We start from the raw sequence: 13069 nt of genomic DNA, 5'->3' as shown, positions 1-13069 counted from the left end.
TTGAAATCCCCTGTGTGAGCCTCATCGATGCGAAGGGGCCATCAGGAGTGCACGACATCCCTCTCACCTGACATGAATTACGTGTCAGGGGAGGGTGAAGGGACTCCACATTACTTCACCTTATTTTGTGCTGCCTCACCACATACTATTTTTCTTAGATCTAGCGCTCGTCCAGGATAAAGCTGTCACCTACAAGCTCATTGCTATGTGTCTCCTTCACAAAAATGCTCCCTGTCACTGCCCTGACTGTATTAGCGGTAATTTTTAATAGGAAGTCAGGCAGTATAACATGAAAGGCAAAGAAGATTCCAAAGCTCCGCGAACACAAGCCAGCATTTAATTTACTTCCCAGTTGCAGAGCTTGCAGTCTTGTTTATTTTTCAAAGAAATGATGCTACTCAATTGAATTTCACTGCAGGGTAGTAGGATTCTGAGCTTAGAGAACTGTCACCTGCTCTTGTAATTGTGATAACAATGCTGAGAGAGACGTGGAGGTGAGAGGGGATAAAACAGGCTTCAGATATCTGAAACATCAGACTTGACATTTTGAGTCAAAAAAAAAAAGAAAGAAAGAAAGAAAGAAAGAAAGAAAGAAAGAAAGAAAGAAAGAAAGAAAGAAAGAAAGAAAGAAAGAAAGAAAGAAAGGAAATAAATACATAAATAAAAAGGCTCTGAAAACAAAGGAAATGGGAAAATGCTGGGTCCGGCATGCTCTTGCTCCTCCTCTTCCTTTCTGGGCTGAAGTTTGAATGGACTGATTCCTTCTTATGGTACATCCTCACCTGCTGAGATTTCGATTTTTCTGCTTCATTTGTGTTTTTTAAGGCTTTTACATTTCTAGCTCAAGTAATCCACACCTGGCAGCCAGGGATGCGAAAGTCTTGACAGCATCATGGAAACTCAGTCATTATTTCTGAGTGCTCTTTCACAGTTTCCTCTTCTGTAGGGCACCTAGAGTGATGCTGATACTCCTAATGCCACTTGATGTTGTGCCAGATTTTGATATTTTTTTTCCTTCTTCTGAAGGCTGGGAGGTCTGTTTTAATTAAGGATCCGTGCATATAGCCCTGTTTTGCTCTTGGATCCCAGTGGAATGCTAACCTTCACATGCAGGTAGCAGGATGCTAAATTAGGAAGAGGGCAACAGGCAGAGAGCTCTTCTGAACAGCTCCTTAAGTCACTCCGGACTCTGGAAAGTCAGAGTGAAGTACAACGATCATAGCATCCAACTGCATGTCATTCTGACCCAGCTATTTACCCATAAGAATTTAAAATGATAATAAAAAGCCATTTCTGATGGCAGATATATGTCCCCATCACTGTACTGACAGCATGTACCTGCTCCAGCAGCGGCTCTGGAGTCTGGATCATTGTAAAAGGTGATGGCGAAGCACAAAAATTTTGGCCTTCAGCATCAGCTTGGGGTGCTTATCGAAACCATCAAGACCTGCTGAGTTTGCCAAATTCCACAGTACATGTGAGCCCAATTTCCCTTGAGATGTCTGCACTTGTGCTTCCAGGCCTGGCTTGAGATATCTATCCAGGTACTCAAATGGCTCTCACCACAATAATATCAGTCATTCTCTCACTACTTCAAGCACATTTGACTCCAAACCCAGCTGGAAATACTACAAAAACAGCTTTGTGTGCACTGTTTTTGAACTTCTGTGCCACAGAAACTGGGACCAAATGGGAACAGTTTGGGGAGTAAATAACGAGGAGAACAAGCCCACTTGTTCCAGAAGCCCGTGACACATTTGGTCTGAATTTGGTTTATGTTTGAAGGAGAGCTTTATCTCACTGCCTCATTCCTTTCTCTTACTGCTTCCTTTTTAAGAAATCTCTCCAGTGCAAAACGCCTTATAATCTACAGCTATCAGATGGTTGAAAGCATAAGGTGTAATGGGATTTCAAAAGCACCAGGGCACTGCTTTATGTATACTACCATTTAAGTTAATGGTAAAATCTCCTTTCACTTCTCTGGGACCAGAACGGAGGCACCTTTTAGAAAACCCCGCTAATGCATTTCTGCTCTTCATAGGGATATACAGGGAACACTTTTATTCCCTGAGAATGTGAGCAATGCTAAAAGCCTGAAAGGGGCTATGAAATACAGTTCTTAAGGAATCATACATTGACTATACAAAAAAAAATAAAAAAATCCTTCTGTTCTACGTTGAAATGTGATCGCAGCTTAGAAGTTAGTTGGGAAAATTTTCAATGAATGATTCTAAACAGAGCAGCCCTTGGAGTGAAGCCTTCTTCCTCCTCCTTCTAAGATGCACCTTAAAAGCATGATAACCCTTTAGCCTCAGGGACCACGACGTATTACAAGGCTGGGGAGATCCCGAAAGACACCTCGTGAACGCTCTTTTTCTGCGTTGCTTTTCTTCTTTGCAGCTGGAGTATTTTTAAACCTGAATTTCACTCCTGTAAATGAAACCCTCATATCCCCAGTTTGCCCAAGGGACTGCAAGGAATTTTTTTGTTCCTTCCCACTCTCATAAATTGTTACAAACTAATACAGGAAACAACAATTATTCAGCCTTCAGGGTTCAACTTCTGGAGCTGCGCTGGCAAGGGGGAGTTACTTTGTGTTCAGTACATTATGATTCCTGCTCTTGCAGCTTGGGGCAAGGCTAGAGCTGGCCTTCGGTTTAATTTTAAGCAATGTTGTAAGTTAGAGCACTCTAGGGAAAAGGAGGCAATCCATTCCTGCATACACACAAAGAGGACCTCCAGTGTGAACTCATTTGGTCAAACAAATGCCGTGAGACCGTGGCGATGTTAACATTTTGGGCGCATTAAAGACTAAGTTTCATTTAACATGAAGTCTTTAGCAAATAATTCCAGCCTGATAAATCGGGATGCAGTAGCTGGAATGACTGATACGTGAGGTTCCAATATGCTGCAAAAAGGTGGGTGTCTGGGTCTGTGGACATACCCGAAAGTACGACACCTGGTCTCCAGCTGCTGCTACAGAAGGGCCTGAGTCTCTCCCAGGCTTTTTGTTGGAGCTACCCCTCCTCGCAGGGATGCCCTCGACTCCTTGCATTGAGCTCTCCGTGGTCTGAGATCAAGGCCAGAGAAAAAACAGAACTCCTGGCTCCACGTCTGCCTTTAGCCAACTGGCTGCACAAGCTTGGTCAAATCACGTTCCTTCTCGGAGCCTCCAGCAAGCCTCCGAGCCAGAAATCAGTTTAGCATAATTTATATAACTCTTTCTCAGACTGTTGCAGCACTTAGATAAGGCAAGCAGTCGCACGTCTAATACAGGGAACAGCCGTTATCATTTTAGAAGTCAACATATGCCAGGAGTTACTGCACAGACTGTGTCCTCCTCATCCCCCTGGGCCCTGTGTGGAAGGGGAGACCGTGCTGGTAACTCCTGCGGTGCCGAGCTCCTTGGCTTCTGTTCTCTCATGTGGTCAATTAAAGGCCTGCATGTAAATACAATTAAATACAGCCTTTGGAAAAGTAAGGCTTAAAATAGTCAGTTGTTCTAGCACAGAAAGGGTTCTCCTTTTGTTCGCCAAAGTGGATGTGTAACTCCCACAGCCTCATTTCTGTGCTGTAGCAGGGGAGCGTTCACGGAAAGAAAAGTCTGCGTGGAGCTGCTCGGTAATCCAAGGCAGGGATAAACCAAGCTGTGCTTACATTAGCCTGCAGTCTGGGGTGCACGGAAAGAGCTATATACAAAACTGCAGAAACAAAAACCATATGCACTGCTTTGCACGTTTCTCCAGAAACCCTCCGATAGTGCCGTACGTCGTGCCATTAAGGCAGAATTGTGCTGCTCTGAAGAAATGAACTGAAAGAAAGGGACAGAAATAACAGAAGGAAAGAGGAAGGCTTTACCTTCAGTATTAAATAAGCCTTTTCTTGACCCCAAAACCGAAGTAATTACCCCAATCGATAAGTCTTTTGTACAAGCTCTGTTGGATCAAGAGAACTTGCCTGCCTGCAAGCAGCACGCTGATGGGCAAGTTCAAGGCCACCGGGCCATGTAAGTGCAGATGTAGGCAAAGCTTTCCAAAAAGACAAACCTACCTGTGCTTCTCTACTATTTTGAAGCATGATTAAAAAAAAAAAAAAAAAAAAACCAAAAACAAAAAACAAATCTGGATCATTAGAGTTATTCAGACATCTAACTTCTACTGAAATGAATACACACTGGCATCCGAGCAATTTTTACAGATGTGGCTTAATGTCCTTTGTACAATGATATAAATGCAAATATATGTCTGCTTGTCTCTCCATTTTCCCACCCAAATTATCACTTGTAATCATTAGATCTATTGAAAGAAGAGTGTACAGATACAAACCATTTCTTTAAAAAGAAGGAAAAAAGAAAAAGCTCAAGTGTACCATTAAATGAGTTATTCTATCTTTATTTTAAAGCTAAGCTAGCTTTACACACTGCAATTTTATATTTCTAGCTTTTTCTTAAAGGACATCAATGAAGAGATATGCTGTATATGGAAAGAGCAGTGGCAGAAGATTTCACAGCCAAGTATCTGACCTTTCCAGGCTTCTTATTATTTAATTATCTCTGAGATGTGTCCCTAATTTCTCTTTTATTAGAGATGCCTTAAGTCTTCAGCAGAAAAATCCTGAAATAATAATTTTGCCTGCCATTATAACTTGGGAAGCAGGGTAATTATGTAAGAATTGTTTTAGACACTTGCAGGGAGAAAAAGGTCACCACAAATAACATCTAGATTTGAAATGATTGGTCTGACTTCAGGTTTCTTGGAAGCGCTCCGGCTCCAGCAGAAGCAGGCAGAAAGCAGCAGGTAACATTTGGGGAACTGTGTGCCATGGGATCAGGCAAAAACATTACTGACTGAAGGGGATTTAGGATCTGGGAGAAATGCTTGATCTGCTGACAGTCACACGCAAAGGCAGTCAGGGAGATAAACTCCAATACCAGGACATCCTCCTCCTCTCGGCTCACTTCATCTGGAAATGAGACTGCTCATCAATTTCTGGGATGGAGACAGAGGTGAAAAGATTTAGGGGGCACTGATAAAGTTATCATTGCCTTCTAGCTGCTGAGGTTTTGAGGGTCTTATCACTATCCATTTAAAAACATCATCAGTGTTCAGCTGAGAACTGCAAACAAAACCCTCTGGCCACGGGGATTACAAACATGTGAAAAGTTTCACCACCCCACAGCCCTCCTTCGGTTCCCAGGTCTGGGCTCAGGCTCTGGTTGCTTTTTATTAAGCTCTCTACAGATTAATTTTGCACATAACCCTGAAGAAAGAAAGAAAATCTCACCCACCACTCTGCTGCACTTGTTTGGAGGGGGGAATTCCTGCAGCTCCTAAAAAGCTCAGATGGAGGGAGCTCCCCCAGTGCCATCTCCCAGGGCAAAGCCCTGCCTAGCAAGCTGGGCTGGGTTTGACTGTGATGGTGAAGGCGATCTCCTGTCTTCTCTCCATCCTCCTGCATGGACTAACTCACCTCTCCCCAAAGGACCTTGTGCCCCGTGGCCAGGTGGAAGGTGCCTTGCAGTGCTGCAGCATAACCTGAGGCTGATTTGTGAATTAATGGAAGGTTTCAGCCAAGCAGAGCTGTCAGCCTAACATCGTTCGTGAGATCAAATTCATGAGGAAGAAAACTAAGGACACTCTGAGCCTGGCAGGGACTCATAAACACCTTTATTGCCTCCTAGCTGAACTGAGGGAGCGTGTACATTTTCTACCTGAGACCTACAATTACTCAGAGAAGCTGGGTAAAAGCTAATTGAAGCCAAACACAAGGAAAGAAAGCATCAATAACAGGGGTGGTGGTCACGAGAGAGTAATCAAAAAAAGCACTGACCATCTGAGCGTCTGTCAAGAGAGGGCTTAGCAGTGGGACACAGCCATCTGAATGTCTGTCAAGTAATGGGACACAGAGAGCCAAAGGCAAAAAACTATTTGCAGAGCGTGCAAAGCCCTGTTGTTATTTTGCACGCAAAGCTCTGTTGTTATTTTTCAGGAGAGAGATTAGAAACATTAAAAGTGAAGTTGTGATTTTTTTCCCAGCTGTGGTTCTTGTACATATATATTATTTTCTTTTTTCTGTGCAAACAGAAGGAGTTTTGAGTCTGGGATAGGACAGGCTATTAAATAGCTCTAGAGGATTACCACAAGGTGGAAATGCTCAGAAGTGCCTCTGTGAAACAGGGGATGGAGTAAGGTGACCCCATTCATGCAGCAGAGGAGAACACCGCCTGTAGTAACTGAGCACTTCCATGGAGCAGCTGGAGTCCCATTAACAGTTAAAGGTCCTGATTCAGCTCAAGTACTTGCGACACTTTTGGCATGTGCCAACTCTTTTGCTGGATATGCTTGAAGGACAAGCTCAGAAAAGAGTAGCTGGGACATGAAATCCACTTTTCCTCATTCGGAGCCCTGAGGATCTAACTGTACCCAGAGGAGTTTAAAGCAAGTAACTCAGGCATTAGGGAGCTAAAGGAAAGCATAAGCCAGAGCAGATCACAGCCCACACCAGTCTTCACAGTCTCCTGACTCCTCAATATTTACATGAAACCAATTTAGACTTTCTCAGACATTAGCAAAGCAAGTGTGAATAACGTGAACGGCTTTGAGAGTTAAGTGGATCACACTTGGGCATCCCCTCTGAATTGGAAGTTGGTAGTTTAAGTTAGCACACACATAGGCAGAGAGTGTAAGTGAAGCAAACCTTATTTGCTCAGTCTTTTCCCTCTCCCTCTGTTAAGAACAAGCTAAACACTAGGGCACTTTTTGCTCAGAGCTGAAGAAGAGCCACTCTTGTCACCTCTCACACTTGGGAGAGGTCCCAGTCCCATGCTTGCCTCTGTGCCCTGCCCTTTTTTCCCTCCTCCCTAAGCTCAGTCCTGCTGTGAAGTGCTCCTCTCCTGCCATCCTTCTTGTGTGTGAACTGCTGTCCTAGGGGGTTGTTATATTTTAGGCTCTTGCAGGAAGGGAGCTCGCCTTGTGATGTATACTGTGAAGTGCTGTATGTGCTGGCAGCCCCATATAAATATCACTGTCAGCTTGCTGGTATGTTGGTGGAGGGAAGTACTTACAGCAGTTTTCTTTACGGATAGCAGAGAGGGCAGGAGGAACGGTGGATCTGTTCCTAAACTCAAGCACTGTCTCTTGCAGAAGATAAAAGCGAGATAAAACCTTGCAGCCTCTCACAGGTGTCATACAAGTGTTTCCTGCTGCTTGGTGGGTGACACGATGGTAAACAGAGATGCTCTCTTCTCCCAGACAGCTGATTTTGCTTTTCTTTTGATTTCTCAGTGGCCCTGCACAGCCCAGCTTGCCTGAGCTCAGCACTAACAGGTGCTGGGAGACTTTCTCCCTCCCACTCTGTAGATGTTTTCAGGCTCTTAGATGTTTCTCACTTCTCCTGAGCAGATTTTGGCCAACATCTCTGTCTCAGATGTGCTGATTCCAGGTGATTCCTCAGCCTACTATTTTGCTCCACTTATGCCAGATTGCTCTGAATAAATCACCTCTACCAGGCAGAGGTGAACCCACAGAGCACTTTTCAGAGAAGTGTTTCTACTAGAAATTTCAGAAAGTGCTGCCAATGTCATTTCCAAAAAAGGTTAATTTATTATTGAGAGACTTTGATTGTCTGTTCCTTTATAATGTCTTGCATTGTAATTCAGAGGAATGGGATATAAAAATGTTATTAAAAGCTGGAAACTTTTCTAGAATAATCTTATTTCCCTCCACCTGAATTGCCTGTATTACGTGGAAGTATAAGCTCTGACAGGCATTACGATTCTGTATTCTCCCCGGGTTCACGTGCAACGACATGGAACAGGCACAGATTTTGACACCACCTAACTCTGTATCGATGATGGTTCTGCGTCCTTTTAGAAAACAGGCTGAACTGTCATCTCCTGCCCTTAAAATCAGTGCTAATGTTCCCGAGTGGATTTACTTACAGCTACGCCGAATTCCAAAACAGTATGATGGACAGCCTCACAATTTATGGAATTAAATGTGCTATCAGATGGGGAATAGAGATGCTTTTTTTTCTTTCAATTTTTCTCCAGTTTTCACTAAAATAATGGAAGGCTGAATCATTCCAGACAAGCACTGCACAGTCATTTCACTTGATACTGTCATATGGAGCCTGCGATGAGTTTACTGGCTCAGAAAGGTTTGGTTTATTGGAACATAGCAAATAAACTTGGAAAATCAGCATCCTTACCATTCAACACTTTTGTGCTGTCGTAAAAGCTACAGCCCTTGACTCAGGTGAGTCCTTATGCCCAAGGGAGGAAAGACTGAACGGTTTGGCCTTATGCACTCATCATCATGATCACCATTATCAATTTTGCACTTTCTACCATTACCCGTGATTATTAATTAATGCTTAATGCATTTTCCCAGCAGTTCTATCACCCTCGCAGCATCTCTGGGGAAATGTCACTCTTGCCGGTTGTACACGGGGAGCAGCTGAAGCATGAGCTTGGGCTGGGTCAGGATTTGCACATCAATCAGAATCCAGGAGTTCCAGGCTGCTGCTTCTCTGCTCACATCACCGAGTCCTACTTCTCCCTGCATCCCTGCTACACTTTCCAAACACCCTCTCACTGTAAGCACCGTGTCTGTGCAATAATAAAGGGAGATTTTTCTGCGTGCTCCCGCCACACAAATCACATAAAATGGCAACTTGTCTCTGATGCAGCTTCCTCACCCCACACAGATCTAAGGGCTCGCGTTGTGTGTGACTTGATTTATTTGGTTGGCGCTGCCATTTTACGCCCTGCGTCATAAACACCGTGTCAGCTACATCCTCTTTACCCTGGCACCCGCAAAAATTGTAACACCACAGTACTTCAGTATGGGTAGACTTGAAATGTAGCAACCCTGCCTTGCCAGACCTCATGAATACACTAGAAAGGCTCTGAAGCAACGCAATGCATTTACACAGAACACCTGCCCTGATTTTCTTTAAACAAGCTCTTGAAACCTAGACTAAGGAGAAAGGTACTTACCCAGTAAGGATATTGCAATTTATAGTACTTTCAAAAATGCTGCATTTATCTGGCCAAATTCAAGTCAGGAAGCCACATCTTCCTTAAGTAAATTTTTAACCTATTGCAGAATGAGGGGGTTGTACCTAACCAGCTTCTCTTGTACACTAAAGCTTTGTGCACAGCTGCCAGTGGGCAAAGTGGCTCCCATGCATGGGGAAAAGCTCTATTTTTCTGTACTGCAAAAGAAAACTTCCTTGTACTGATGACAGAATGATTCGAGGTCAACAGGGAATGTATCATGGCCTGTTCTGCTTCTCACGTGGTCGCAAAGGTACAGCAGAGGGTAAACAAGAAAATATTGCCTTAAAGACAAGCTGACACGCTCCTCACCCACATGGCTCAAAGACAGGTTCTGAATGTTTTACCCTTTTTTTTTTCTATGTTAGTGCAATGAGGCAGGAAGAAAAGTCTGGCTAGAACCTCATTTAGCATCACTTCGAAAACACGAGCAACTAGTGACTGTGCTTTAAAAATGTTTTCTTCTCCGAGAGCCTTACTGATTTCTCGTGCTGGGAAGTTTTAAACCGGAGGAATTCCTAGAGCAGGAAAATAAAGTCACGCACAGAAGGATATCTGGAGGCTATTCTGGGCAGAAGGTGGTCAGTGTAAGGAAAGGCTCAAATCCCATCACTGCAACAGCAAACTAAATGAAAGGAGATCTGCATTCTACAGAGCCAGGCTTTCATAAGCTAACGTGCAACTGTTTCTGGTGTTGCTTAACTGTGAACAGCATCGAACACGTCAAGTCCCAGGTTTTAAATTTAACACAGAGTATTACAGCAGTGTTTCCACTTCTGCATTGGACAAACTTTCGCACTAAGAGTGAATATTGGGATCTTAATGACTGCTTTAGTAAGACCTAAACTTTTAATTAACCTGCCAAGACAAATCACAGCCCATAGCTCTTAGGTAACTATTGCAGACAGCTGAGACTCAACACCAATGCCTCTTCTGGGAGAGGGATTAACGGCAGCTTTGGACCGAGTCTGCTTTTTTCAGCAAAGAAAAAAAAAATTCCATTAAGCAATCACGGTGGCGAGCAGAAAGCTGAGTGCTAGTTTTATGGAGCAATCTTTAAATTACAACCAAACGAATCTGGGGATATGAAAAGGTTCTGCGGGTCAGTAAATTTAAAATTAAACATTATTGAATCAGAAAGAGATTCTGGTATTTACAGAGGGAAGTAAGAATGCCCAGTGTGCCGGGCTGTCAAGCAGTCCGCAGGCAGCATCCTTTCCTCCTTGGACAGCAACTAATCAGTGCCTGCGTGCTGAACTGGCAGGGCACTTTACTGCCAGAGAAACTGAGAAACCTGTTAATTTGTACTTCTTAAGAAATCACAGCTTCTTTCTGTTAGCAAGGAGAAATAGAGATGCCTGTTATCGTGGTTCCTACTACTAAGCCTTGCAGCGCTCTTTGGTGGTTTTAACCCCAGCGCTCTGCCTGAACTCCTGCTGCAGTAATTTTGACAGTGCTCAAAGGCAGGACTGTCACACAAAACTGTTGCATGGTGTTGCTCTGTGCTCTTCAATCATTCCTATACCTCTGCTCCAGGAAGGGAAAAAAAAAGAAGCTAAATAAAAATGAGATCAAAGGCAAAACGAAGCAGGGAATTTCAAGCTTGTAATCCAACTTTGGCACTAGGTAGAATCTCCTTCTGGATATAGTTATTTAAAAGGCATACAAAATACTTACGGGGTAGTTAGGGCCTAACAGCATTCAGCCTGTCGCTAAACACATCCTCTACAAGCCTTCTCTCCCCAGCCACACAAAGGTACCGTGCAATTTGAGTATGCGAATTAATACCTGGCCTCGAGGCAGCCAGCTGAGGAATAAAACAGGAAATCCTTACCAATAGCAGTCGTAAGAAAAGAAACCACTTCCGACTCCTTGCCATCATTGTAGAAGGCTAAATGCCATATGCCTGAATCCAAATACTGGATAAACCCCGTCTCGTGGCTGGACAAGGGCACAAAGGCTCTGTGCTGCCGCTGAGGTCCTTCTAGGCTTCTCGCCTCCTGCGTTAGCAGGCGTCTTCCATCAAGGAGCTCGACAAAGTCAAACTGAAAAATAAAAAAGAGCAATGGCTGGGTGAATTTCGGGCTGAGGAAGCCTGGTCTCTTGCTCCTGGTTTGTTTTATGGAGGAGACAGACATATTATGCTTTGAGTATTAGAAATGTACATATATAGATTTTTCATAAACAGGTTTTCTCTGTTGGTGTCTATCCAACTCAAGTATGTTCCTGGAAAACATGCAAGTAACTATTTTGGAAATAGCAAGTATATGAATGTAGTTCTCTGTAATTACATGGGCCAAGAAACCGTCTTTATTTAGAAAGTGATTTGGGGCACACTGACCTTACTGACATGCTTTCTCTAGAGACATAGGCAGGGAAAGCTGAGGTCCAGGGAACGTGACTAAATTGCACTGTGAGTGTAATGATTAAGAGATGCTACTCAGAAGCTTTTTTTTATTTTCTTTGTGTCTTGGCTAACAAGGAAAATAGGCAGAAAAAAAAATTAACTAGCCTAACTGGATAGACTGTTTGCCAGAATTGTTTATGATCATCAAGAGAAAGATAAGTGCTATTTGTAAGTAAATTCTGGTGTAGGTGTTGCAGAAGTATTTTCCTTAGCCAGTAAGGATTTTTTTTAAAGCAATAGCAGAAGTGGTTAAAGGATCATAGAAGATGGAAAACAGATAAGCTAATGTATAAAAGGCCCATTTACGAGCTGGCTTCTAGAAATTTTCTTCAAAAGAACTTTTTTTCCCCTGGGTGACTTCAGGTGAACAATTGCTTTGATTTTGCTATTAGCATTACAACTACCTTTTGTTCTCTGTTTAAATAACTCCACCAACTTTCTGCAATAATTGTATTTTGTCTGATAATATATTAATGGGACAAGTCAGATACAAGTCTAGCAGACATCACAGATGTGAAGTGAGCCTTATCTAACCCGACTCTTATCTTGTGTTCAGGTGAACAGAACATTTTGTGAGCAGAACGAAACAGCTGGGGCACAGCCATGCTTCTCTGTGCCCTGACTTTCCTTGGGTTTCCCTCTCTCACCCAGTCAGTCAAATAAGCTTGTTGGTTTTGGTAGGAGCGAGGAAAACAGGGAAAAACACCACCACTTATTTTTGTACAGCAGCAAATATTGCTGCTCTAAATGGTTGCAACAAATTTGGTCTCCTTTTGACTTTACCATATCAAAATGTGAGTGCTTCTGTTAAATTATTAAGTTGGCTGGTATGCTCTTCAAAGTCCACCAAAATACGGAGTTGTTGATATTTCCTCTCCTCTTGCAGCTATTGCTAAGTTAAAAAGAAATATTTATTTCCAAATTTATTTATTTATTTAGAAATAAACTATATATGGCCTACCTTGTACTCAAAATGACAAAGTTTGTCCCTAGAGTATTCCTCATGATTGCATTTTAATTATTTATTTGAACTCTGTTTTGAATTTGCTTTATTCATTTTTCTTATTTTAGCATGTAGATCATTCAGATCTGATGCTGCAGTGTCTTCTGAGAAAGCAAAAGCCAGGATGCCTGTGAAGGGCATTCCTTTGGCTGTCTATGAAGACAGAAGCAGAGTTGTTGTTTTGAGATAATGTGATGTAAATACAAAATATAAAGCCTACAGGTATGTAATTGAAAAAGCATATTTGTTTTAGAAAAATAAGACACTCTAGTGGTTTTAAGTTTCAGAGGACAGAAGCGTGAGGTTGTTCTGAACAGCACTGTGTGAGCCAGACATTTGCAGCCATTCTGAGGATACCCTCAGGGCATCTATTGCTTGCTACATATTATGTTTAGATGCTTAAAACTTAGTGGGATGAAAACAATATCAAGGCATCTAGCTACAGTGAGCTGCTGTTGTTACAGCCCAATCCAGGTTATGCTTACCTGGGGCTTCCTGACAAATGTAAAAGTTTATTTTTATAAATATTTGCAAGATAGGTGTTGGTGCCTTTGCAAAGTTACTAGGTTACTAACTGTAAATATGATTCAATCCGTAAATG

The 13069-nt window shown here is 42.7% G+C and overlaps 1 protein-coding gene across 6 annotated transcripts in view; it reads right to left on the bottom strand.

Annotated features, from left to right (window-relative positions):
- Nucleotides 1-13069, bottom strand: part of TENM4 (teneurin transmembrane protein 4) — a 554777-nt gene that overhangs the window by 155247 nt on the left and 386461 nt on the right. For all 6 annotated transcript variants that reach the window (XM_032196280.1, XM_032196305.1, XM_032196313.1 and 3 more), the window contains one exon: nucleotides 10893-11103. In XM_032196280.1, the coding sequence (XP_032052171.1) occupies nucleotides 10893-11103 (211 nt within the window). The remainder of the gene's footprint in view (nucleotides 1-10892; nucleotides 11104-13069) is intronic.

This window comes from Aythya fuligula, chromosome 1 (assembly GCF_009819795.1).
Source record: "Aythya fuligula isolate bAytFul2 chromosome 1, bAytFul2.pri, whole genome shotgun sequence".
Lineage (NCBI taxonomy): Eukaryota > Metazoa > Chordata > Aves > Anseriformes > Anatidae > Aythya > Aythya fuligula.
This window is presented reverse-complemented; position numbering and strand designations above follow the sequence as displayed.